This window comes from Microtus pennsylvanicus, chromosome 2, assembly GCF_037038515.1.
Source record: "Microtus pennsylvanicus isolate mMicPen1 chromosome 2, mMicPen1.hap1, whole genome shotgun sequence".
Taxonomy (NCBI): Eukaryota; Metazoa; Chordata; class Mammalia; order Rodentia; family Cricetidae; genus Microtus; species Microtus pennsylvanicus.
Genome location: NC_134580.1, coordinates 119,919,220 through 119,945,639, shown reverse-complemented (window position 1 = coordinate 119,945,639; position 26,420 = coordinate 119,919,220). Strand labels below are relative to the sequence as shown.

Genomic DNA, 26,420 nt, shown 5'->3' with positions numbered 1-26,420 from the left:
TTCTAGATGGTCATAAAAAAGTGATTGTGGGGACTGAAAACCCAGAATATTTGAAATGTTCATTAGAGAAAATGTAATTGGAAAAGTAGAGTGATGGTGCCAAGCTGATATAGCCTGTAGGTCATTCTAGCTATCAGCTGAGAAGAGAAGCACCATGGGCTTCCGAATGTGGAGAATCATTCTGATGAGTTCCACTATTAGGCTGAGGGATCCAGGAATGTTGAGGTGCTGGTCTCTGGGGTAAGGAAAACTGCTCCAAATCCAACCCTGGCCTCCAAGGTGGGTGGTTCTGTAAAGAAGAGACCAACAGATGCTAGCCAGCAGATTCAGCATCATTGGGCCATTTGTCCCCACTGGAAATCAGTACACATTGGTCTTTTGGTCTTTGCTGACAGATTTGGTGATGCTGGAGGTAGATGTGAAGGAAGAGGAATGGGATAGTGGCTGTGTTCAATGCAGGACATTGCTGTGTTTAATGGGATGTTGGCTTCAGTTAACACTCTTGGCTAGTTCTTTTTGCAGAAGTTGTCTGAAGAGATTTTAATTAAAGCTAATGCACTGATGCGTATTTCTCCACAGATCCATACTTTCAGAATTTATTCATGTTTTACATAAGACATAGAGTCTAATTAGTGGATTAGATTCTGTCATCTTGGGAATAATGAGACCTTCATGAATTTATCATTTTCTGGCTTCAGTTTAAAATAGTTAATAGCACCTAAATTTTTTTTCTGTTCTGGAAATGGAACCCAGAGATTTTCACATGCTATTTATATGATCTACCACTGAACTACATCCCCCAACACATATAAATATTTGTAATCACAAGTACCTAATAAGAAAAATTATTAAGCTGGTATAGCTCATATGACTATTTTTATTTTTCTTAAAGTATACCATTCATTAACTATACTTATTATGTATTATATCCCACCAATAGAAGTAGTAATATAAAAAGAATGATATAAAAATAAATATAAATAAGAATCAATGACTTCTTTCTATACTGCATGGGCCATCTTGACCAGAAGCTGAGACAGTGCTTCTTGGCCTCCTGTTCTATGGTGAGACATGTTAATGAAGCTGCATGCATTAGTGTTTCCTGTTGTACACATCCACACATTGGGAATGTAGTTAAGGTCCCCACACGAGTGCTTGAGAGTTATTCTTAATGTGTATATTAAAGATCCCTTCAGGTAACTTACTTAATTGGGGGCTAGTTAAGAGTCTTTTTCTTTGAGTGACAAGCTCTTGATGCTGCTCCTCACGCAGGCGGTTGTACACCAGCAAATGCTGCTGATGACATATCTTACAATCAACAATCCCTAGCCCAGCAAAATATGTATACAAGATAAACTAGTGGGAAGCACTCAGCTGAGAATTATTTGTAAGTAAATGCAGTCCATCTTGAGGACATGTTTAAGATGCACTTGATCATTTTACAGCCCAGGAAAGATGGATTTGTATCAGCAGAACCACTCAGCGAGAGAGAAGTGATCGATTTGCTCTTCAGAAGTATGCCACAATGATGCTTTTCTTTCACAATGCTAAAGGAAATAATTGACTGCTTACGTCGGACTTATTTGTTTTGCTGATCTGCTGTCCTCCCCTCATGATCAAAATCCTGTCCTATGCTCAGTTTTAATTTAGAGCATACTGGAACTTCAGTTTGTATTTTTGCATTTCTCTGTGTCTGTTTTCAAACTTCACATAAGGAAACCTCCAGCCCTCAGTATGGTATGTTTCTATCAGAGAGAAAAGCTTTGACCATGTTCATGCAGAAATGTCACACAATGCCACCCAGGGCCTTCCTCCTTTCTGAGACGATTGCTAATGGGTGTCATTCCACACCATCATTGTCTCCACCTTGTTTACATATTGGTAGACAAAGCAGGTCTTAAATATATGGGATGGGAAGCTTGACCCTTTCCTGACCTTGTCTATAGTCTCGCTTCAGATAAAACTCTCAGGGTAAAGACTTTGAAAATCTCAGAATGCTGCCCTATCAACTTGTGTTTGAAATATACAGAGGATTTGCCGTGTTCTCAGTGCAGGTAAAAATCAAAAGGCCTGCTGTTTTGGTTACTCCAGAGACATCTTTGAGTGATCCACACCTCCAGCCAGAGCAGGGCCACCACAGGCAATGCTCCAATAGCCCCTCTTCTGCCTTCTGACGGATCTGCAAGGCCTGAGTTCTCACCTAATTTGAAAAGTAAAATAATTTCATGAAAATTTGTAGGTGCCCGGTGTATGTTTTTTGCAGTGAGAGTCTCTGTCTCACCCCAAATACTTCCAAAGGAAGACATTTTACTTCCTCAGAAGACTTAAAATTTTGTAGACTAGAGTTATGTAATTAATTGCATAAATTATTTAGTTTGACACAATTGGGTAATAAGTATCTGTGATGTGTGCTTTGACCATGATGTGAACTAATGTTCACAAACCTGGGAGGAGATTAAGTGATTCCTCTGGGGAGAAAGAGTGAGAGGATGCCATGGAGGGAGTAATTTTAGTGGAAACCCTACCACAAAACTCAGACGAATCCTCCTGTTAGAGAAAGGTGTGTGTGGCTCATGAGGCATTCAGAAGATCTTTATAAGTATGCCGTATTTTGTGTTCACAAGTTCTCTGTGGGGTGAGATTGCTCAGCACTGGGAGCTGCTGTGAGATGTTATAGAGTTATCTAGAAGAGTCTCTGGATCCTGCCTGAGGGGTTAGGTGCTGAACGGGAGGTGGGACATGACTATGCTTATATCAGAATCTTGTGGGCAGTGGTGTTGAATTCAGTGGCTGTGTTCTAAGCAGAGGTGTGGGTGGAAGTTGTGAATATACATTTCTAATAAGTTTCCAAATAAGGCTAGTGCTTCTAATTAATTCATATTGCTGGAGATAACAAACTTAAGTATGACAAAAATTATTGACACATGTATACCAGGTTATTAAAATCCTTAGATATTGGGCAAAAATGAGTTATTGCTCAGAATGTGCCAATAATGATCTTCCCTATCTGCTTTGTTCAGTGTGAACGACTAAAACAATGGGGCTGTGAGGCTGGGCAAGCTCTCTGTTCCTGCAGCATCTGAGTTCTGTTAGCATTTCTGCTGTGAGAGGGATCCTGGTGTCACCGGGTAACAAGCACAGATACCGGTACCATTATGACCTCATGAATCCTGGTATGAATATGAAAATGTAGCTGAGCATGGTCCTCACCACACTGGTCTACCCCTCTATTTTCCATGTGCACACATAATAAGCACCCAGGGCCAATACCAAGAAAACCCAGGAGGGGTATAACCGAATGCTTTGAGATGCAGCCTTAGGAAGGGACTTAATAGTTTCCTCTTCCATCTCACTGTCCAGTCTATGCCCAATACTGTGGCTGTCTCAGTGTTTGCAGTATGCAATTAGAGGAGGTGGACTCCTTTAGGAAGGCACTATCCCAGGGATGCTGTGAGAAAGAAGAGTGGTACCCACAGTTGTGCTGTTTCTCTCACCAGAGACTTTGGTATTAGCAAGCTGTAAAAGCCACAAAGGCAGAAAGTATAGGCCAAAGTGCCCTAGGCTCAGAGCCCAGTTTGCCTCACCGTAAGTTTCTTTGATTTTTTTTAAAGTCCTTTTCTTCTTGGAGAAATTTTAAATATAAATTCTGTTTTAAAGTCTCTAAGAGCAAGAGGGTATTAAAGACAGGCCTGTCTTAGGGCTCGGTCTTCTAGCTGTTCTTGAGGATGCCTCCCGTGTGTCACATTCTCTTCTAAAGGACTGTGACCAAAGGAGTAAAAAACCAGCCTTCCTGGAACTCACATTCTAGTGGGGAAGGAAACCCAAAACCAGGATAACTGTATGCCGTGTTTGCTTCATACTCAGGTGTTGCTAATTCAAAGAACAAAACACAGAGCCTCTGAGGCCACACCTGCAGTGCACACATCTGGCATGTTCTGGGTGAAGCTGGAGTCGGGAGAGGCTTCAGGTGAGCCAAGGATATGACAGAGCATAGAGACCCTTGTAGGGAAGGTAAAGAACTCGAGCTTGTACCTCACTGGAGTGGGATGTCTTGGGCCGTGTTCCATTTGAGCAAAGAAATGGCCTCAACTATCAGTGTTTAGCAAGACCCTTTCGGCAAAAGAAAGAATGGCACAATGAGAAGGGATATAAGCACAATCTCAAGGGACCAACACCAAGATCTGTTGAGAATAGTTAGACAGAGATAGTGGAATTGGTGAGAAAGGCAAGATTCATATTCCGAATAATTAAAATAAAGGGTTTGCTGATTGGTTGCATGTAAGGTGTAAGGAAAAGGACATTAAAGATGACACCATGATGGGAGTGAATGAGCAGAATGACATCAACTGAAATGGGGGAAAGGATAAAGTCTGAGTTATGATTCATTTCAGGAAATGTACCTTGTTCAGTTTGAGGTGCATTCTGGACATTGATGTAAGCAGTAGGGTATGTGACTCCAGGTTCAGCAGAGGGAGATGTGCATCCAGGGAGTGCTAGCTCAAATGTAAATTTGAGCAATGAGATCACTAAAGGAGAGAGCGCAGGTAGAAAATAAAACATGTCCAAGGATGAAACCCTCGTGCATTTGATGTTTAGAGGTCAGGGAGATGAGAAATCCCAGCAAAGACAAGTGTAATGATAAAAGAGTAGCCAGGTGAAGATGTGTGCAGGAGGAGTGAGTCCGCTCTTCTAGGGCACTTCCCAGAGGTGCAGTGAGAACATGATCAAGAAGTAACCCATGGGAACTGGGTGGTGATGGCGCACGCCTTTTATCCCAGTACTCAGGAGGCAGAGGCAGGAGGATCTCTGAGTTCAAGGCTAGCTTGACAAGAGCTAGTCCCAGGACAGGCTCCAAAGCTACAGAGAAACCCTGTCTCAAAAAAAACAAAAAACATTTAACCCATGGGTTTTGCAGTATGAAGATAATGGTGACCTTGGTGGGATGCTATTTTAGTGTGGATTCAGGAGGAAGCAAGAAGAAATAGATTGGTATCATAAGTAAGTTTTTAAAAAGAAGTTTACTTAAATGGAAGGGGCAGTGTGGATGGCCAGCTGGGAAGGAAGGGAGGTAAAGTTGGAGTTTAAGATGGCATTTGGATGATCTGTTGAGATGACTATGGGGATAATGCGACTGGGGAGATATACATCAGTGTGTTCGAGAAGAGAATTGACACGCTTCTCAGGAAACCTTGGTGCTCAAGAGACTTGGTTTGAACTGGTTGGTGTGTTTTCTGCCTAAGGTGTGGAAAAATGAGGTCAGGACCCATAGTGCAGAGGAGCAGAGCCCACCAAGAGTGTTAGTGGTGCCTTCTGGTGGTTTCACGGACTGGTAGGGCTGTGATTCTGCAGGAAGAGTCACTTGCAGGCAGAACAGAGGTGACAGATGTTCCTCACATATACTGAAGTCTTAAGAGATCTTGCAGGAGCTCCACCACGTGTCCAAGAGGTCCAGTGGAAATGTTTCCCATGAGGGAGGAACTGGTTTCTGAGTTATGGGCAAAACTTGAACTTCCTTCAGTGTCTTTCTCATCCCAACAGAACAACACCACACCTCGCCTGCGAGATCTCTTCTCTCTTCCTACTCCCACAGCATGGGCATGGTTCCAGCAATGCTCTGGCTTTCCTGGCATCTTGCACCACCAGCCATGTGGGAAGCTGAAAGGCCTCCACTCTGCTTTAGTTCTCTCGCATGCCTGGTTCTTGTCCACCGAAGCCCAGGAGTTCGCCTGTTCTCTACTGCTTGTTATCAGCCTTGCCCACTCTCCATCTTCAGGAAAGCAGACCAGCCAGGCTGCCAGCAGCAGTGCTTTCCAGCTTGTGTGCCTAGCATGTTGGCTTCAATGTCGGGGTTCAGATGCAGGGCATCTGCATTGTCACTTCCATAGTACCTCGTTTCTTATGTAAGTGCCTGACTTCAGAGAAATTCATGAGAAGAAACCTGCCATTATTAAAATGTTAATGAAAAATAGAGAAGCATAATAACAAAAACATGCATCATTGTGCAAAGCTCTCACCCTCAACCCCAGAATGACTCATTTGCCAATACAGAATCAGGCTGTGCTGGGATTCAAGACACTAACTCCTGAAGCTCTACCTGAGTGTTCTTTCATGGTGTCTCTTCTAATGCCCCCATGTGGTGTAGGAGGTCCTTCTCTCTTTGTGTTGCTTTTATTGGTTAATGAATAAAGAAACTGGCTTGGCCTGTAGCAAGGTAGAACTTAGTTAGGCAGGGAAAACTAAGCTTAATGCTAGGAGAAAGGGGACGGAGTCAGGGAGAAGCCACGGAGCCACTGCTGGAGAGAAATATGTCAGAACCTGGCCGGTAGGCCATGAGACTCATGGTAAAATATAATATAATGGAAATGGGTTAAATTAAGATGTAAAAGGTAGCCAATAAGAAGTTAGAGCTAATAGGCCAAACAGTAATTTAATTAACACAGTTTCTCTGTGGTTATTTTGGGAATCTGGGTGGCCGGGAAATAAACAAGCGGCATTCCTACAACACCCATGGTTTGCTCCACATTTCTCTTCCCTTTTTTAGTTCTGATTCTCCTTGTCTTTCTCTGCTATCTAGTGTGGTGACCTCTGGGGACCCACACTAGACATTTTACATGGAACACATTGCTCTACCCGAAAGGGTATCCCTCTAGGTTCTACCAGCCAGATGGCGAGTTAACAGACACTTTTTTCTGGTAATATCTTTTTTATTTAGAATTTATTTTAGACTGTGTGTGTGTGTGTGTGTGTGTGTGTGTGTGTGTGTGTGTGTGTGTTTGTGTGTGTGTTGGAACATGTGTTCCATGGCATGCATGTAGAGGTCAAAGGACAACTTTCAGGAGTCAGCTCTCTTCTTCAACTGTGTGGGTCCTGGGGGTGGAACTGAGGTCTTCAGACTTGGGGGCAGGTTTCTTTACCTATGAGTCATCTCATCCGCACATTAAGAAATACTCTTGGAACCTTGGACCCCATTAGGAGGTGGTCTTCTGCCCCTAGCTTTACAAAGGTGTCATTTATAATAAGACCTATAAGACTCGGGAGCAGAAAATGTGTGTTTAGTAGGACATGGTTACTATTTATAAGTTGTATTTATGCAGCTAGATTAATGTTTTCAATTGTGGAGATATTTTACATGCTAATCACTTTTAATTTAATTTTTAAATTATGTTTTTAAAAGTTTAGTTACTTTTTTCTTGTAATTAATGCTGACTTGTTTTTGCTTCCTTGCTAATAGATTTCTGTCCTAGATGAGACATGGACTGTATTCAGGCGTTACAGTCGTTTTCGAGAAATGCATAAAACATTGAAGCTAAAGTATGCAGAGGTGAGTTATGAAATGATTATTTCCAATTAAGAACACTCATTTTATAAAGTAAGTGAGCTGATTGCATTAACTCATCCTCTCTCTCTCTCTCTCTCTCTCTCTCTCTCTCTCTCTCTCCCACCCACCCAACACTAGATCCTATCACCAACTTTGATTTCAGTTACTCATCTGTCAAAGTTACCATCTTCATTCTGTTCTTACTCTGTTGTACAAAATTGAAAGATTTTCTGAACACAGATTTTGAAAATATTAGAGACGAACTGAAGTCCATTCTTTATATAAACATATGGTTAATTTCAGACATTTTAATCAATTTATATCTTTTAAACAATAACATCTACTAAAATGAGCCAGGTATGGTGGCACATGCCTTAATCTTAGCACTTGGGAGGCAGAAGCAGGTGGATCTCTGTGAGTTTGAAGTCATTGTTGTCTACAAAACAAGTTCCAAGATACCCAGGACTGTAACACAGCGAAACCCTGTTTCCAAAAACAAAAAACAAAGCAAAGCAAACTACTAAAATGAAATAGTGACACATTTATTAGCTTGGATTCACTGCTTTTTCTCTTAAAGACTCCATTCCTTCTTAATCCTCTACTTAATGAGAAGTCAGTCATGAGATTTTTGTCATCACACAGTAAAGAAAAGGATAAATAGTAACACGAAATTATCTAGAAGCAAGAAAGTATTGCATAGATTGGATACTCAAGTGTATTGAAACATTAATAATCTCTTTTGGACAAAGACTGGATTTTAAAACAAGTTTAAGTAAACAAAGAAATGTTGCCGGGCTGAAGTGCATTCCCAGGTGCTCACAGTGACTACTCAGCAGAGGACGCTGTGTGAAGTTCAGCGCTGTAGTAATGTAGGTTGTGCTGCTGCAAAACAGTCAACAGTCACTGTTCACCCTCTGCACCCTCACCAAGTACTTTTCCACCACTGTCTATGAAATCCCAGACATTCTGTAGTCTGAAATTTAGTCCAGTTTGAATCACATGGATAAGCCAATGTCTTTAACAGTTCCACAGCTTTTACCGTCTCTTAACCATATAAAATAGAAGGTAACATTTTTTAAATATAATTATTGCTTGATTTGAAGACCCAGGGTAACCCAGTTAAAATCAAGCCATCTTTGAATTAAGGAGAAGCTTCTAGTGTGCATTGTATAGTTCAGTATTCTCAAAAGGTTTTGTTCTAGAAGTAACCATATCAATTCAAGTCATGAAGTTTGCTTCTGGAGTTTACCTTCATAGCCCAAATTGTTATTAACAATTAACAAGAACATTGTTGTACACATACTAAATACACAGAGCAGCTTGATTTTAAAGTGAACTTACAGCTCATTAGCTTCCTAGTTATGAGTTACTACATCAGTTCTTTAATAATGAGTAGATTTTTGCATATATTATTAATGTCACTAAAGCACCAGGGTAACAAATAGAATAAGTGCTGTCTTTGAAACAGAAGATGTTGACTGCGTGCACGTGTACATGTGCACATGCCATTTACTCCATGATTATTCCAGTTCTTTAATTAGTTGAATTCATTCTGTATATTCAGTCCTCTAGCTTCCTATAGTACTATAGTGGACAGGAGCAAAAGTCTTTGCTCTTACATATCTTAGATTCTTATGGAAGGAGCGGACTGTGAACTGATTGTCTTGAGGAAGGCTGTGTGGCAGGTGTCATTCTAGTTTAGTCTTCTGCATTTTAGGAAGGATACCAATGAAGGGCAGTGGGGACAGAAGGTACTTGACATGTTGACGAAAAGCCATCTCAGGTTGGGATCTTTGACCAGATGGAATTCAAGTTTAAGTGAATGAAGAGAGATTCAGAAGAGTTTTAAGAGGAACCAGTGCACATCTCTGTTGGTGTGCTTTTATTTTAAAGAAAACTCCAATACAAAAGCCATCTGTAAAGATACAATAAAAGAACACTTACCCGGCTTGGCATGATAGAGACTCTTAGGCCAGGGGTTGCCTGGTATCAGAAAGGAGAATTAAACAGGGACTGTTGTATGTAAAAGTCTTTCTGTGGAGGAGGATGTTTATGTAAACAAGCTGACATATTATCTTCAAATGAAGAAAACCGAACTGGCTTTATTTGTTAGCCTCTTCATTCACAGATCTGTATTTAGAAACTCTATTGTGACTAGCTAAGAATAAGATAGTGACATTCTGGCTTCTCATGAATTAGAAAGGATGAACAATAAGCAGATACCTTAGGCACTTTCTGATAAAGTGAAGTACCACAGAGTAAATAAAACAGGATAGTAGTACTGTGGCATACAAGCTAGGCAAGCTGACTAGTTCTTAACTAGGCAGGCCAGTCAAGACTCAAAGAGATAGAAGCTGAGGTCTGAATATTGTGAAGAAGACAAGCATTGAGATCTAGAGCTGAACACATCTTAAGTCAAGGAAAACAGCAGATACAGAGGTACTGGGGTGGGACCAAGTTGGTTATGACCCAAGAACAAAAGTGTGTGATAATGGCACACGTGGTCAGGATGAGGGCAGAAATTGACATCGTGATCACTTAGGGTATTCTTAATTGTGGGAAGCCATGGGTCAGTAAAACAAGGCAACAGAGTGACCTAGTGTCGCTGTTTAAAGGTCATTTTAACACCCGAATGGAGAAAGGATTCTAGGATGGCAGAGAGCTCAAATCCAGAATTATATTTGATAGATTAAGTTTGAAGATGTTCTTAAACACCCAGTGGAAATGTCAAGAAAGATGAAGGGTAAGACTTCAGTTTGTACAGTAAGCTATATGAACTTCTAAAGTAAAATTCGGCATTTAGATCAGCAATAGTGAAAACCCCTTTACTTCTGTTTTAATTGCTAGCTACGGTTCAGCATTTAGACCATTATATTCCTGACGTGTCCTCACAGGGGCCCCTTCCTAAACACAGCCTCAGGATTGAGATGGTACCCAAGAGCAAAAATTGCTTTTCCACGTTGAGTTCAATTTCATGACTTATAATTACTTTATCCTGAGGACAAAATACATTAGTTATGAAGGAAGGCCCTGAAATGCTTGTGTAAATGCATTTCACAGAGAACAGTTAATGGGAGTGGGTAGCGGTCTGAGACTGGCAAGCCTGGCGTGCAGGAAAGGAAGCCTTGGTGCGCTGTGTCTTTGAGCTGCCACAGCTAGTCACATGTAGGTGCTCAGCAACGGTGAGCCTGGTGCAGAGCTTTGTACCTCCTGTCACTTTCTGTCTGATCGCACTGTGCGCCCAGCGCTGTTTGTGGGTGACAGGAAGAGTTGCTTCCTGTCACGGGGCCAAGGCCAGGGTAGGAAGTCAGGTACTTTGATTTAATTTTCTATTTATCCTTTTGTCGTTTGCTTTCTTTCATTGGTGACTCTGTGTGTGTGTGTGTGTGTGTGAGAGAGAGAGAGAGAGAGAGAGAGAGAGAGAGAGAGAGAGAGAGAGAGAGAGAGAGAGAGAGAGAGAGCGAGCCCTGGTTGACCATGCACCACTATACTTGCCTTCATCTCCTTGTGCTAAACGAATACTATTAAAATCTGGAATTTAAAAGAATCATGTTACACCTCAAATCTTTATAGTACCTTATTCTAATTCTATATTGATCTTACCCTATCAGAGTAAAGCAGTAGTTTCCATTTAACATTTCAAGGTGGAGCTTCAATATTGGGTTGATTGTCTGCTGTGTACCTTCCAGTAAATTTGGATCTCTTTTGTGTGTCTCAGCCTCATGTTCTCTTACTCCTTATGTGACTCTTGCATCTCAAGATTAGTACTATTTGCTGGGTTCTTGTTAAATATTATTCTGTCACTAGACTTCATACTGTCTCATCTTTGTCTGTAACATTAATCTCCATCTTCTACATCCAAATACTCTGACCTAAAAACACCCTACTAGGCCCATGACTTTAAGATAGCTGCTTCCGGTAAGCCACAGGTGTTATGCAAGGACCCTGGAACTCTCTCTCCTGGACACTGTTTCATGGACATGTGGGAATGCACCTTATTTACCCAACTCTGTCACCACATTGGGCTCATTCTTTCTGTGGAGGTAGAAAATTATTCTTGTCTTCATCGCATGAGTAACAGTGTTTAAAGATAAGGTTTTGGAATGATATACATACATTAAGTTTACTCATTACAAGGGTCTAACTTTTTGATCAAGTTGGAAGAAAGTTGAAAAGCACAGTGGAATTCAAAATATATGGAATCTATAATATACTTGCTAAGATAATCCTTTGACACCTTAAAGCTTCAGTTTTAGTTACAGCCTGAAATCTTCTGGAACTTTGTCTAAAATTACATCCTGTTCTTTCACATTCCCTCTGGAGTGTGTTCTCTTGAGGACACACTCTAAAATAGTTGGATGTGACAGCTCCTTTTATGGAGATTTTGATGATGTTGTTTCAGTGATCCTTTTCAGGCTTCAAATAGATCCTAAGTGCATGCTTAAAGATTGAGGAAGGTATACCAAAGTGTGTCTTGTTGTTGGTGGAGTTGGGGCTATAGGGTTTTCCTACTGTGGCTGGTGTAAAATTTACTATGTAGACAAGGCTGGCCTAAACTCATGGAGATCTATCTGCTTGTCTCCCAAGTTCTGAAATTAAAGGTGTGCATCACCTATACTGGGTAAATATACCAAATCTCCTCTGAAGTTTGTTTTAACCTAAGCCTCAGAGGTATCTATTTGCAGCATCTATCAGGGTTCCCTTGAGTCCATCTATAGCTGTAGGCTCAACAGACTCCCAGGGGCTATACAGAGCATTAGGGCCCCTGCCTCCCCAACTCCCACTGGCCTGCAGGCAGAAGCTGGACGAGAGCCTCCAGCACTCTGCAGTCAGTGCACGAGGCTGTCTAGTCGCTGTTCCCTTTGCTTCACATCTTACAGGTTATTGCCTACGTATTTATGAGATGAGGCAACCATGGACAGATATGAGTATCTTAAACCTAGTATCCCATGCTACGGTGGAGTGACTGTCTCCATAAGCAGAACTTGCATAGCACCAACAATAGGCATGTGGTTAGATTCACCTAGAACAGAAGAGAAAGCTGTGGCTTCCTACTTGGATAGCTGTCGTTCAACTTGTCAAGAAATACCTTATTTGGGTGGAGGAGGGATGCCATTTTTACCATGGGCAGTATTGCCTAACAACTAAGTTGACTTAGCAGCTTTTCAGATTTCTAGAATTCTGTAGGACATTAGGGCAGTTTCCAGATTTTTTTCCTGTTGTGGGTCTTCTCTGGACATTTATGAACATATCTGTGTGACTTCTGGTCAACTTGTAAAGCTTCTGTGAAGGAATTTCATAATTGCTCAGTTGTCCTTAAGCAACTAGGGAGACTACATTGAACTCAGGTGAGATGAGAGTCCTGAAGACCATCACCCCTGAGAGAACGTTCTAGAGCTCCTTCATGGCCATCCTTCATCTTGTCTCCTCACAAAGCCCCATTCCTGCGAACAATTGCTTACTGTAATGCTTCTTCAAGGACAGCTACACACTGATCACCTGACACCCCACAGGGGTGTTTTACACACCTGTGGATAGTACGCCAATGACAACAATAAGGAGCTATTGATCACTAGAAGCCCGACACGTCTCCAACAAAGCAGAAGGAACCAGGGGTTTTTTAAAGCAGAATAACTTATCCAATTAAGCCACTCGGTTCCATAAACCCAGAAATGGAGGGATTGAGGCTGAGAGAACAGAAAACAAAGCTTTAGACCTTTTCTTTCAGGACAGTGACAATACAGATTTTCCAAAGGAGGAAAAATGAAATTGGAGTTATTTCCTCCCAATTATTTATTTATTTATTTATTTTCATTTTTCACGATGGGATTTCTCTGTGTAACAGCCTTGGCTATCCTGGAACTCACTTTGTAGACCACACTGACCTCACACTCACAGAGATCTGCCTGTCTCTGCTTCCCTAGGGATGGGATTAAAGGTGTCCACCACTGACGGCTTCTTTGGTAATAAAGGGGAAGAAGACCAGCACATGGTTGTAGAACAGACACCAGGTGGTCCCTGTTCCGTCAGAACAAGTGGGCTATTGCACTATTTGGGGATTGTAAATTTGTCATTTTTTATTTATGTATTTTCTTTAATATTAGCAGTTTTTTTTTCCAGAATCCACATGTGCTGGTCCTTTTGGTTTGAATTAATTTGTCCCTGTGGTGTACTGACATGTATTAGACAGGCCAACCGTTCCTTCTAGGTTTCATTCCCTACTTCTTCCATTGACCTTGTACAGAATCTTAATCAAATTAAACCCCCTGTTTTTAGATTCTACATCTATGCAATGATAATGCTACAGGTAGTCTGTAAGAGATGGTGGCAGCCTCCCATAGACTGCAGGCAGCTCTGAAGGTTGCTGCAGCATCTATCAGACTGTGTATCTTCCAGAATCTGCGCACAAATCATTTCCACAGTCCTCTTTTGTGTATGTATAAAAATCATATTCTTTTACTTTACCAAAATCAGTGTGTCTTTTAAATATCAGCCAAGTTGTGTCCTCAGGAACAGAGCTTCCTTTATGTATTCTCTCACTCTTCTGAGAAGGAGATAGAATTACTGTTTATGTCTGGAGTCCATGATGTGCACTGATGGGTCCTGATGCAGGCCAAATCTGATGTTCACTGATGGGTCCTGATGCAGGCCAAATCTGATGTTCACTGATGGGTCCTGATGCAGGCCAAATCTGATGTTCACTGATGGGTCCTGATGCAGGCCAAATCTGATGTTCACTGATGGGTCCTTGATGGGGGAGTGTCATATATCAATCTGTTGATTTCATTGGCTAAGCAATAAAGAAACTGCTAGGCCCATTGGATAGGCCCACCCTTAGGTGGGAGGAGTAAACAGAACAAAACGCTGGGAGGAAGAGGAAGTGAGGTCAGACTCCGCTACTCTCCTCTCCGGAGCAGACTCTTCAGAGAGACGCCATGCCCCAGCTCCGACCCAGGATGGACTTAGGCTAGAATCTTCCCGGTAAGCGCACCTAGGGGCGCTACACAGATGATTAGAAATGGGCTAAATTAATATGTGAGAATTAGCCTAGAAGAGGCTAGATAGGAATGGGCCAGAGCAGTGTTTAAATGAATACAGTGTCCGTGTAATTATTTGGGGCATAAGCTAGCCGGAGCCGGTGGCTGGGGTGTTTGGGGACGCAGCCCTGCCGCCGCCCCATATTACTACAAATGGCGCCCCACGTGATGGACTAAATCCACTTAAAAAACCTGAGAAGGCTTAAAAATAAGGGAGAGAGCATTTAACACAGATTTTTGCTGTTTGTTGGTGGCGTGCTGTAGAGAGATTTCCTGATTCAGCAACAGCAGCAGAAAAAAAGCTGCGTTATTTTAAAGTGTGGCTTCCCGGGGCTGTGCCGCCAGTGCAAACTCTGGCTTTATGTTTGTGTTCCCGCTTGGGATCGAAAGGAGAGTGCTCTGAGACCCTGAGGATGACTCAGAGCTCCCCGCCTGCTCCTGGGCAGAAGGCAGAATCAGGCTTAGGCAGGCGGAAGAGCATGGCGGATTCCTGCCGCCATACAGGGACGTGTTTTCAGACTGCGTAGTGCTCTGCGTGTCAGATTTGGATGTTACTTGGATGAAAAGAATTTCTGTGCTGCACGCTCAGTCTCAGAATTAAAGTGCTGAGTGCCGCTCCTACCTGGTAGCCCCAAGAGGCTTCCTGACTCAGCTTTAGCTGCAAAACCCTGCGGCTCATTAAGAGGTCCTGCCACAAAACACTTAAACAGTGTTGATGAAAAGCTGAACGCATGCTTTTCGGTTTTCAGGCGTAGCAGGAAAAAAGTTGCGCTGTTTAAAAATGCCGGCTTTCTGGGCCATCCTGCCAGGGCAAACTCTGACTGTTTGAGGCAGGAGGGCCGGCTACAGAGAGAGGACTTGAGTGTTGTCTGTTGTAGCTCGCTGGCTGGCAGGGACCTTGAAATGCTATAAACATGGCTGCAGCATGTATATCCGCCATGAGGCTGGAAAGCTAAGAAATGGACTGGATCTAGCTGGCAAAGCCACGCCTTTAGTCCTACTGATATTGCTTGGTAAATTAAAGGCTCTTGTGGTCAGAAAAAGAGAGATATACAGTAAAGAGAGATTCAAAGACAGAGAAAATTTCTGAATGGTTTACTGTGTGTTAAAAATATATGCAAGCTGAAAGTTAAAGTTCTTAAAGCAAAAAACAAAAAAAGGAAGAGAGTTGTTGTGTGTCTTAGTACACACCTTTAATCCCAACACTTGGGAGGCAGAGGGAGATAGACCTCTGTGACTTCAAGGTGTGGTAGCACACGCCTTTAATCCCAGTGCCTAGAAGGCAGAGACAAACAGATGTCTGTGAGTTCAAGTAGTAGCAAACACCTTTAATCCCAATGCCTGGGAGGCAGAGACAGGCGGATCTCTGAGAGTTCAAAGACAGCCTGGTCTACAGGGTTATTCCAGGTCAAAGATATGCGCTCAAAAAGCAAAAAGTTAACCTAGAAATGTCACAGCTTAGATTCTTAAGCGCCTAATGATTTAAAGGCGCAAATCAAAAGTGCTCCTGGATAGTAAAAAATTGCAGATTCACAATAGGACAGATTCAGACCACCAAATGAGTCACACTGTTGGATGAATGTACGTAGGCTTGGGAGAGAGAAGAAAAAGAATATAGAGAATAAAGTTAATGGTTTAAAAAGAAAAAAGTAAAAGTAAAGTCTTTAAAGAGACAGAGTACAGATAGTTATAGATATAAATAAAAATAAGCCGCGTAAAGATGAAAAATTCACAGAGAGTCTGGATTATGTACATTGTGTTTTCTTTAAAATTTTTGACTGTGAAGGAGCTAAGTACAGAGAGACATTTCATTATATGGGCTGCCAAGTGGAACCAGAACGGATATCATGAGGGTATGACTTCAGAATTTGGGTCTAAGGATATGATGCTTTGGAGAGAGTCTTCTTTTGTTTTCACAGAGGATGAGACTCTATGGATTTCTTCTATTCCGATTTGGTATGATGGACCACGTCCTCCTGAAGGGTTGCTGTGAACATCTTCAGAAAATTGCCTTGCTCAACTGCCAACTGAGATAAACCTGGCACACAGGTTACACCCTAAATAATCTGATTAACGACGCCCCCATTCAGCAGGAAGCAGTTTGGAGAGAAAAAACTGCGCCCATGTTCCCAAAAATTGTTTATAAATGTTCTTTTACATTTAAAGGGGGATATGATATAGACATGAATAATTTGCATTAGTATAGATTTTGCTTTATTGATAGAGATTTACAGTCAATTTTGTTATATGTATAAATGTTTCTGATGTAACTTTTACTTGATAACTTTTGTTATATGTAATTTTGCTATGTTAAGGTTAAAGCCTTCCTTTTTTTTGTTTAAACTGAAAAAGGGGAAGTGATGGGGGAGTGTCATATATCAATCTGTTGATTTCATTGGCTAAGCAATAAAGAAACTGCTAGGCCCATTGGATAGGCCCACCCTTAGGTGGGAGGAGTAAACAGAACAAAACGCTGGGAGGAAGAGGAAGTGAGGTCAGACTCCGCTACTCTCCTCTCCGGAGCAGACTCTTCAGAGAGACGCCATGCCCCAGCTCCGACCCAGGATGGACTTAGGCTAGAATCTTCCCGGTAAGCGCACCTAGGGGCGCTACACAGATGATTAGAAATGGGCTAAATTAATATGTGAGAATTAGCCTAGAAGAGGCTAGATAGGAATGGGCCAGAGCAGTGTTTAAATGAATACAGTGTCCGTGTAATTATTTGGGGCATAAGCTAGCCGGAGCCGGTGGCTGGGGTGTTTGGGGACGCAGCCCTGCCACCGCCTCATATTACAACAGGTCCTGATGCAGGCCAAATCTGATGTGCACTGATGGGCCTGACACAATCAGAATCTGGTGTGTACTGATGGCTCCTGATGCAGTCTAAGAATCATGTTCAGTAAGAAGCTAAAAGGAAAAAGACAAACATTTAAATGTGCACCACTTCTCAGCCATTAGAATGAATAGCAAAGGCCAAGCACGACCCCACCCTGGCTTTGTGCGCAGCTGTCCTAGGCTCTGGTGCTGTTTAATAAATACCTTTTTATACGACCAGAAATCCATACTCCCAAGAGCCGTTTGGTGTTTGTAGCAGGTTCAAAGGAGCTGCCCATTGCCCACCATTCTAACGGTCTTTGTTTCAGTCCACTTACCTAACAGCTCTCCCTTCAGAGTGCCTGAGCCTCCAGGAAACTGCCTCAGAGTGAATATTTGTGCCTTTCAACATTCATGTGTGAAATTGCCTCATATTATTGATATTATAGTGGGACCCATGGGGCATGGTTAGGTCATGAAGGTGAAGTTCAGCTGAAAGTAATTAGTGCTCTAAACAGCGGAGCAAAGGCTGGTTAACTACTCTTTGCTTCCAGAGGAAGGCAACAAAGATGGCGTTTTTGGTGAACAGGCCCTCACCAGACACCATATTTGCTTCACTTTAGTCTTGAATTTTTCCATCTCCAGAAGTAGACTTCTGCAAAAACATTACCCCGACTAAGGTAGTTTCATACAGCAGCAAGTAGAGACTAAGGCATGTGCCATAATTCAGAAAAGCCTTATGAGGAAAACAGTTGAGTATTGCAGTTGATTGAGGACTATTTTGTAGCTCTCGCCTAGAAAGAATTCTAAAGCCAGTTCAGGCTGGATGCCCACAGGCAAAGGAATGGTCAATGAAAATTGGACATTTTGTGTTAACATCTATAGTCAAGGAGCCCAAGTGGTGACTCAGCACTTAAGAGCACTGGCTACTCTACCAGAGAACCCAGTTCAGTTCTTAGGACCCACATGGTGGATCACAATCATGTGTAACTCCAGTCCCAGGGGATCCGATGCCCCCTTTTGGCCTCAGTGGGCACTAGGCATGCAGGTGGTGCACAGACATATGTGAAGGCAAAATACTCATACACAAAAAGTCAATAAAATTACTCATACACACACACACACACAATCAAAGCAAGTACTAAGCGAACTTAGTTCTCTGTTCCTGGTGAAGATAAGTTATATGGAGTAGGTCAGGCTGCCTGTCTGTGCCATAACTAACTCATCTCTTGAAGACAAGTGAGCGCAGAAGTTCTGGAGTGTCAAACACAATCCTTCTCTATCACCTACATCCCTAAAGAAGCTTCTTTCTCCTAACAAAGCTGAGTAATCTTAAATAATTTTAGAATCTTGTAGTAAAACTGGTAGGTTACTGTGCTAGAGAAATAGTTTTGTGTCCCATCTGCTATTCTCTGGGTTCCCAGTGAGTACCACTGGGAGGGAAGAAAGCAGTTAGACAAGAGCTTATTTCATTTGTATGAGGACTTTCAGTTTGTGCTCATAGAACCATTTCTCACCTTTATTTGCCAAGTAATTTTCCCAAAGCAGCACCAAATAAAGATGATAAAAGAAACCAAATATTGGCCTCATATTTGTGTTGGAGAGCTATTTACCATCCATCACTGCAATCCTTTCTAAATAGGTTTATATCCAGCATTCCAAATTTAATATAAAAAATTGCAGATGTACTCGGTTCCCAAATTATAATGCTACCAACTGTAGCCACGGGAACATCCAGTAAGCTTTCAATAAATTCAGTTTTACAAAGCTCTTGGCCGCCTTGAATTTTTAAATAGTAAATAGCTATGTAGACAAAAATAGAAGGCAGCCAGTTTTCTGACCTAGTATGTTGTCGTTGAGGTCCAGGTATCTCTGAGTGGTTTATACCACACCGTCCTCTCTGCTTGGTGGATAGATGGTATTAAATTCCCTTCTTTCAGGGGTGAGTAGAGAAACAAAGACCAACTGAATTACCTGAAAGGTTTTTCCAAAATATGGAAATCAACCATAGACTAGGAAATGTCAATTGTGTAGATTTTATGGTTGCTCCAGAGTGTGTAGTGATGGAGCGGCCGCCCCTGGATGGGGCTTTCTGGACCCTAATTAAAGCATGGCCTGGTCTTTTTCTTTGCGTCCATCTTGGAACACTAGTTGATTTTCTTATTATCATGGGTCTCTAGCTAAATACTGGTAGTCAGTGAGGAATAGTCTCAACATTAACAAAGAGACAGGTTGAGGCATGAACAATGAAGGAGTCTTGAGTCACTAGAGGTATGGGCTTGAATTTTTCTGTCTTACGTGGCAAGGAAGGACAGTTAGATAGCAGCTAGAAACGATTTGCAGATATGAAATACGCATTTGAAAGTGCCTTCATGACAGAGCAGCCCAGCTTTCCATTTTAGAAATAAGAAGCCAAAGAAAGACCCAGAGACAAATCTGCTAAGAGTCATATTAAGAATTTAAAGTAAACATGGCCGTGTCTGCAGGCTGCTGGTCCCATGCTCTTTGTGAGCCTGCCTCTCCATGACTGTGTTTACTGTAGAATCCTGGGAACACTTGCATAATGCTGCAGAGGAGTCCGACTGTCACAACATTTATTCTCTTTAAAAATTTGCCCATAGCAAGTCCCCATAGATACTAGCTTAGATAACCAGAAACTCTGCCCTTCTTTTGAATGTCATTGCAGTGACATGTTCTAGAATGTTTTAGTCCTGGAAAGAGACAATTAACATCATAGCAAGGACTGGGAAATACAAGCATTGAGGTTAATTCAACTTATTTATTCTGCAAAACTCGGTATTTAATATTCACAGATATGACTGTATTTCTTTCAAAAATTATTGCAACATACATGAATATTATCGGATCTGTCTTCACTGGTTCACGCCTGAATGGAATTGACACTAGCGTTAGGAAGAGTGAGACTCTGTGTGGGAAAATTAATCTCTGTACCAAATATAGCTAGAAGTCATGCAGCCCTGTCTACACTCCCAAACCCTATTTTATGCTAGAAATGCCTCAATGTTGGAGCATTTTGGTCAGAAGAGAAGAGTAGTTTGTGTTTGTGATTTATCCTATTTGGATTTGTTTGTTGACTGACCCACCCACAGAGTCCTGCCTTGCTATTCCTTCAATGGGTGTTTTCACGAGGGTTAAGTATGTGCTCAGACTAAGAGGGCACAGGTCAGGTGCTCATAAATCTTGTGTGCAGTGGGAACAAGCCACCCCATCAAAGGTCTGCAGGTGGCTCAGTGCTCCTGAAGGGCCGACGCTGCGTGCCACTAACAAATCAACCTAGGGAGAGAATTGCTTTTTTGTTTGTGAGTGTATTTCTTAGTGACAGCTGTTCTTATAAGGCCTTGGGAGCTGCTATTAATTTTGAGTAGTCAAAAATGCTTCCGTCTAGTCAGCTGTGAGAATTATGGCAACCTTTTGATGAGTTTTCTTTATTTGCATTTCTCAAAAGCTGGGGCGGCTGAAATTTACAGCCATAACCCTGCAGGGTACAGCTGTTTCCAAAGCTGCTGGTTATGTGTAGGTATGTCTTCATGGAAAAGGCAGACTGGAGTTGACTTCATCAGTGACAGTGCCATGTTCTATCTTTAAAACTTGAATGGGGGGGGCTGTAGCGTGAATTCTAATTGGTCTTAATAATAAGAACCCTGGAGTCATATTAGGGGGTGAAAGCTGGAAGATCAGAGAAACAGAGCAGCCAGCCACTAGTTCTTACCTCTACAAAATCCTCAGACCAAATGGAGGGAATAACCTGTCTCTACAAGTCTTCAGACTGAAGGCCTTCTCTATGAAACCTCAGACGGAATCCTGAGCTTCTGTCTCCTCCCGCCTCAAATTCCTCTCTCCACACAGCTTTATCTTCACCCACCTCCCATCTCCACTTCCCCAGTGCTGGGATTAAAGGTGTGAGCCACCATCACTTGGCTCAGTTTCTTTTGGACTGATTGAGTCTCAAGTAGCCCAGGGTGGCCTTGAACTCACAGAGAGCTACCTGCCTCTGTCTTCTGAATGCTGGGATTAAAGGTGTGTGCCACCACTGCCTAGCCTCTATGGCTAACTAACATGGGTAACTCCATACTCTGATTCTCAGACAAACTTTATTTGTTGAAGCACAAACAAAATATCACTACAGTGGGTGGATAGTTAAGTAATAATGAATGGCAATACACATATTCAAACAAAGTCACATGATTTCCTTGTATTAGTAAAGACTCCAGCTTTCCTAGTACTCAGTTTTCCTTCATTGATTCAGTTTGATCTACTTTACTCTTAAAAATCATAAAACACAAGCAGGGCTTTCCTTTACTTTCTACATTTTAAGACTTCCGTTATTTCTCTCTGATGTAATAACAATGCCACTTAGGAAACCCTTCCCTGTCTTGTTGCCTCCAAGACTGGCTAGACTTCTCAACCCACAGTGAACTTGGCCAAGAGCAAAAAGCTTTTAATGGAAGCAAACTTTTCTGTTACATTGAGCTTGCCTTTCCGATGGCAACAGCCTGGCCGCCCTGTCTTACTGATGTAATAAACACTGAAGCCAGAGTCTGAGCTTGATGACTCTGAAGAAACTTGAGCTAGGTCTGCTCCCAGGGAGTCAGAAAGAGAAAAGTTAGACTAGACATACGTGAAACGTTCACTCGGGTCAGTAAGAAATACCGCAGTGCAGCAGACAGAATCCTGGCTTTATTTCTAATATGCACGCAAATGCATATGCTTGATAGATGGATACATAGATACTTAATGTTTCTGGTCTCCCAAACTGTAGTTGCATAACTACGGAAAATGTCTGTGCTAGTCCTGAGTGCCTCTTGTGAACGTTCTTCATACAGCTCTGTTTTTAACCTGACACAGTCTGTTGTTGCCCATCCAGAATAAAGCTAATTTCTTGGTTTGAGGATTCTGAATGTACTAAGAAAAAGACAAATTCCATGGGAAATCAGTCAGCCTCAATATACTGATTTCATTTTTCTAATTTTCATCTTTTGTCTTTAGAACGTTTTATTTACTGAATTGCAGAGCAAGTTTGTTGTTAATGTTTCTCTTAGACCAAAAAAAATGCGCTATTTTAATCCTCATCTGTTTGTTTCCAGTATTTTGCTCTGCATAATCAAATTTCATAATTATGCAAAATAGGCCACAGAGCTGTTGTTAAAATTTCTTCCAGCACTCTCTAGACCTGTCATATCTCCCACAAACACTCAATTTATTTGACCTCACTCATCATTTTTAACTTTAATATACAGTTTCCCCAGAAGAGCTCAAATGCCTTCACATCATTTCCCACTCCTGCTTGGAGGATGATGGTGATAGCAGGAAAAGATGCCATTTTGAGGGGTTTCTCGTGAATACTGAGTCCCCATTCGTGCCTGTCCTTTTTGTGTCCTCTAACCTCACGGAAACTAACATGTTCCCTTATTACATTGGGCTTCATCCTCGCTGACATCTGAGCTTCCCTTCAGGTGAGAATGTTGTGAGGGCTTTAAAGGAAGATGCACTCCTGGAGAGCATACAGTAGAGCCAAGATAATGGGGGAACCCTTGCCGTGCATCTGAAGTGCCACTTGTGGCTCAGTGTAGAGAAATTTTAATCACCAGTACCTGAGTTACAGGATTTCAGCTGAGGAGACATGAGCATCCCTGCTCAGCTCCTTCACTGGACAGATGATGAAGCCAGGACCTAGAGTGTTTCTACAAGTTAATCTCCATTCCATAATCCATGCTGAACTGAGATTTGAAATCCAGTCACCCCCAATCATAGGTTTTTAAAACAAAAAGACATGCAGTGCTCATTTAACTATTCCATTAAATTTATAGAAAGAATAATCATTTTTTATTGTTACCATAAAAATGATGCATGCTCGTTTATAAATATTGTACATGATATAAGAAAAAGAAGAGATCAGTGGGTTATGCAGTGTTTCTCTAAGCATAATGAATGTCCCTGCCTAATGAATGCAATTTTATTATTGAAATGTATAGGCACAGATAAAGGGATGAAGACATAGATGGTTAAAAAGGAATTAAAAAGAATGAAGAGCAAAGAACGAAGCAGCTTTTTAACACTGTGTGCATTCTAGATATGCTGTTTTAAGTACAAGCATCCAATTGAATTTGACTTGCATTTAACAGAAGTGAAAGAAAAAAAAGCAAAACTGAAGAAGGTGCTGGACTTGAGAGTGTCTCTACCACGTGATATAAGTCCTTTAAAACCGATGTGACTTCAAGGAAAAGGATTATTACAAAATTAGTGTTAAAGTTGTCACAGTTTTCAAACACTGTGTTTATGTCCTCAAACTATAAATTGACTGTCCTAAAGTAAATATAATTTCTATGCCCACCTCCAAGTTTTAAAAGTTATCATTTCCGTATTGTCAGGCTATTTAATATCCACATCCTTTTGTAATGAATCTTTGGTAAATCATCTGTGTACGTTTTAATAGAGCCAATGTCCTTTATCCTGGTTTCCTACTTCTGAGAGCATTCTTCAGCAGACTCATGGCTGGCTGTTATCACCAAGTGTGTTTGGGGAGCTCCACCTTGAAGCCTTCCACCTTCCTCCTTGCCTGTTTGAAGATGCCTCTCCATGGCTTTCTGCCCCCTGCCACATTCCGGGGGGGGCACTTTTTTCTCCTTAGTTGAGATCCTAGAACTTAAACTCCTGGAGACCTGACCCCATAGGCCTAGTTCTTCTCAGACCTTCTATCAATCATACGAGGCTGGGCTGAGCCTACAGCACTCCTGTCAGAGTTCAAGGCTCCACACCCATCTGTGCTGTTGGGGGTCAGTGACATGACATGAGACTCCACTTCTCTGCTTATGTAAGAAGGCTTGTTGATTTCCTGGTTTAGCATTTTCCTATGTGGGTGTGGAAGAGTTGCTTTCCAAATTCCTTACATACAGGATCAGAAAAACATAAGCCTCACTGTGGAAGGTTTAGAACACAGGAAACAGTGATGAAGATAGTCTAGAGAGTTCTCAGATACCTTGCTGGTTTCCCTCTGTAACCTCTCCCCGACTAGAGTGGTGCAGTTGGCACCACCAGCCAGCATGGGTGCGCTGCTGTTGACCCCAGGCTGTACAGTATTTCCCCCCTGGGATCCCGTCTAAGATCCTATACTGCACTTATTCCTTGTTTCTCTAGACATCTCCTGTGACAATTTCAAGTATGTGGCTTTTCATATAATGGCTCCAACACTGGTCAGGAATTTTATAGAATGTTGTCAGTTGAGATTTCTGTCATGTTTTCTCGTGACTGGGTGAGGATTATAGGTTGGGGAGCGGCAGGTGACGGGAGTCTCATGCCATCACTTCCTGTCAGTGTGAGCCGCCAGTTTTGACACTGACCTGATCATCTGGCTGAGGCTTCTGCACTGTTGAGTTTCTTGCCCTGCAGGCCTGCCCACAGGCCTTTTTGTACTGCTCTTTGGAGCATGTCACCATGCAGCCAGTGTATGTCTTAGGGATGGAGAGACTGCACTTACCTGAGCTTCCTGTGTCTTCGCAAACCATGTAGAATTCTGCAGGAGAACTTACTTAATCTGGTTTTCCCTTTTGACTTATTTAATCAATTACTGAGTCGTTATATTCTGGTTTCTAGACAATGCCATATTTCCCTTCGTCTGTATTTCAGCTGCCTCCAGCTGTGGCCACTAAGAGACCATGCTGTGGTTTATGTTCTTCTCATCTTGTAACTCTTCTGTCCCAGACCTAGAGCAAGCCACTACTCCAGGGCTGGCATATTCCTCAGCCTGCAAACTATATGCTTCTTGGGTTTTGTTTTTGTTGTGTTTGAGACATGATTTGTGTGGTTGATATGTAACTGAATAATCACTTGTCTGAGATAGTCTAGTCATTTGACTATCTTGACATATGTGTTCATCATCTGACATTTAGTAAATGTTTTATCCAACATAATCCAAAGCCATGACCTTATTTTTGTGAGAAAGTGCCATTATACGGAGGTACTAGAGAGGAGGAAAGCAGGGTGTGAAAGTTTGCCCAGAGTAGCTTAGAATTCTTAAAATGTTCCCATCTTCTCTCTCCTCCCTCTCTACCTTTTCCCCACTTCCTCGACCCTTTCTCTCAGGTATTAAAGGCAGTAGATCACTGGTTGTGGATGGTAAAGATCCAGGCCTGCCTGATGGCCCTATCTTTGTCTAGCACAGCAGACTAGGATCTGCAGACTCTCCTTTCTGCAACCTTACCTGCTTCCCCAGGAGCATCCTTACCTTTCCCATGTACTCAGATACATAATCTTTATCTCAGTGTGGCTGGAAAGCCTGAGCGTGTGGGTGATTGCTTTTCTGGGTGGTCTGCCATATCATAAAGCGGGCGAGGTATAATGGACAAGATTCTGAGTGACCTCTTCAGCACCCTGTCCCCTCCTCAGGATGCTAATCCAGAGTGCTCCCTGGCTTGAGCTGTCACAGTCCCCTGAATTACAGTTTTTTGCCACTTCTCATTCTTTGGTTTTTGTGGGGTGCTTTTGGAGGAGGCAAGCGGGGCACAAAGATATTTGTCTTCATTGTTAGGCAGAACCGTTCTGTTCACTTTTGTGGTTCGTCTAAATTGTTCTTGGTGCCATTGTATTTTCAGCATGAGACCCTCAATATGGTACAGGGTAAATACTGTCCTTGTTTTTCATGAAACCATATAGGAAGAAAGAGGACTTTCCCCACTGGTACTAAATGCCAAATATCTCCAACATTTTACATAATCAGAGAGAATTACCCAAGTCGCCCTGAAAGTCAGTTGTTGTGAGGACTGTAGAACTGCAGGGACTTTAATCTTTTTGAACTACAGGGCGCCGAGCTTCCTTTGTCTGCAGTTACAAAGGGAAGCAAAGGGGAGGTTGTTCACCTGCGGTTTGTTTTTGACAAGATTTCACATGAAAATCAAATGTAGACGGTCTGCTAGGTTAGAACAATGAGGTCCTGAAAACTGTAAAATGAGCATACAAAGTGCTTGAGAGGCAATGGGAAGGTATACCTGATAAGACTGGTATTGGTCCTGATGTGGACCTTGAGATTTCAGTCTGGTGCTCCAATGTGGGTCTCTGTCTCTGTTTCCTTTTATCGCCTGATGAAGGTTAATATTCAGGAGGATGCCTATATGTTTTTCTTTGGGTTCACCTTCTTATTTAGCTTCTCTAGCAGAAATCTTTAATAAATAAATGAATTAAAAAAAATAACAAAAAAAGACTGGTATTGGATTTGAAATTTTCTTCTTAGCACAAGG

At 42.0% G+C, this 26,420-nt stretch overlaps 1 protein-coding gene across 2 annotated transcripts in view; it reads left to right on the top strand.

Moving 5' to 3' along the window:
• The window catches only part of Kif16b (kinesin family member 16B), a 258,436-nt gene that overhangs the window by 194,912 nt on the left and 37,104 nt on the right, over window positions 1-26,420 (top strand). For both annotated transcript variants that reach the window (XM_075962336.1, XM_075962337.1), the window contains one exon: window positions 7,232-7,321. In XM_075962336.1, the coding sequence (XP_075818451.1) occupies window positions 7,232-7,321 (90 nt within the window). The remainder of the gene's footprint in view (window positions 1-7,231; window positions 7,322-26,420) is intronic.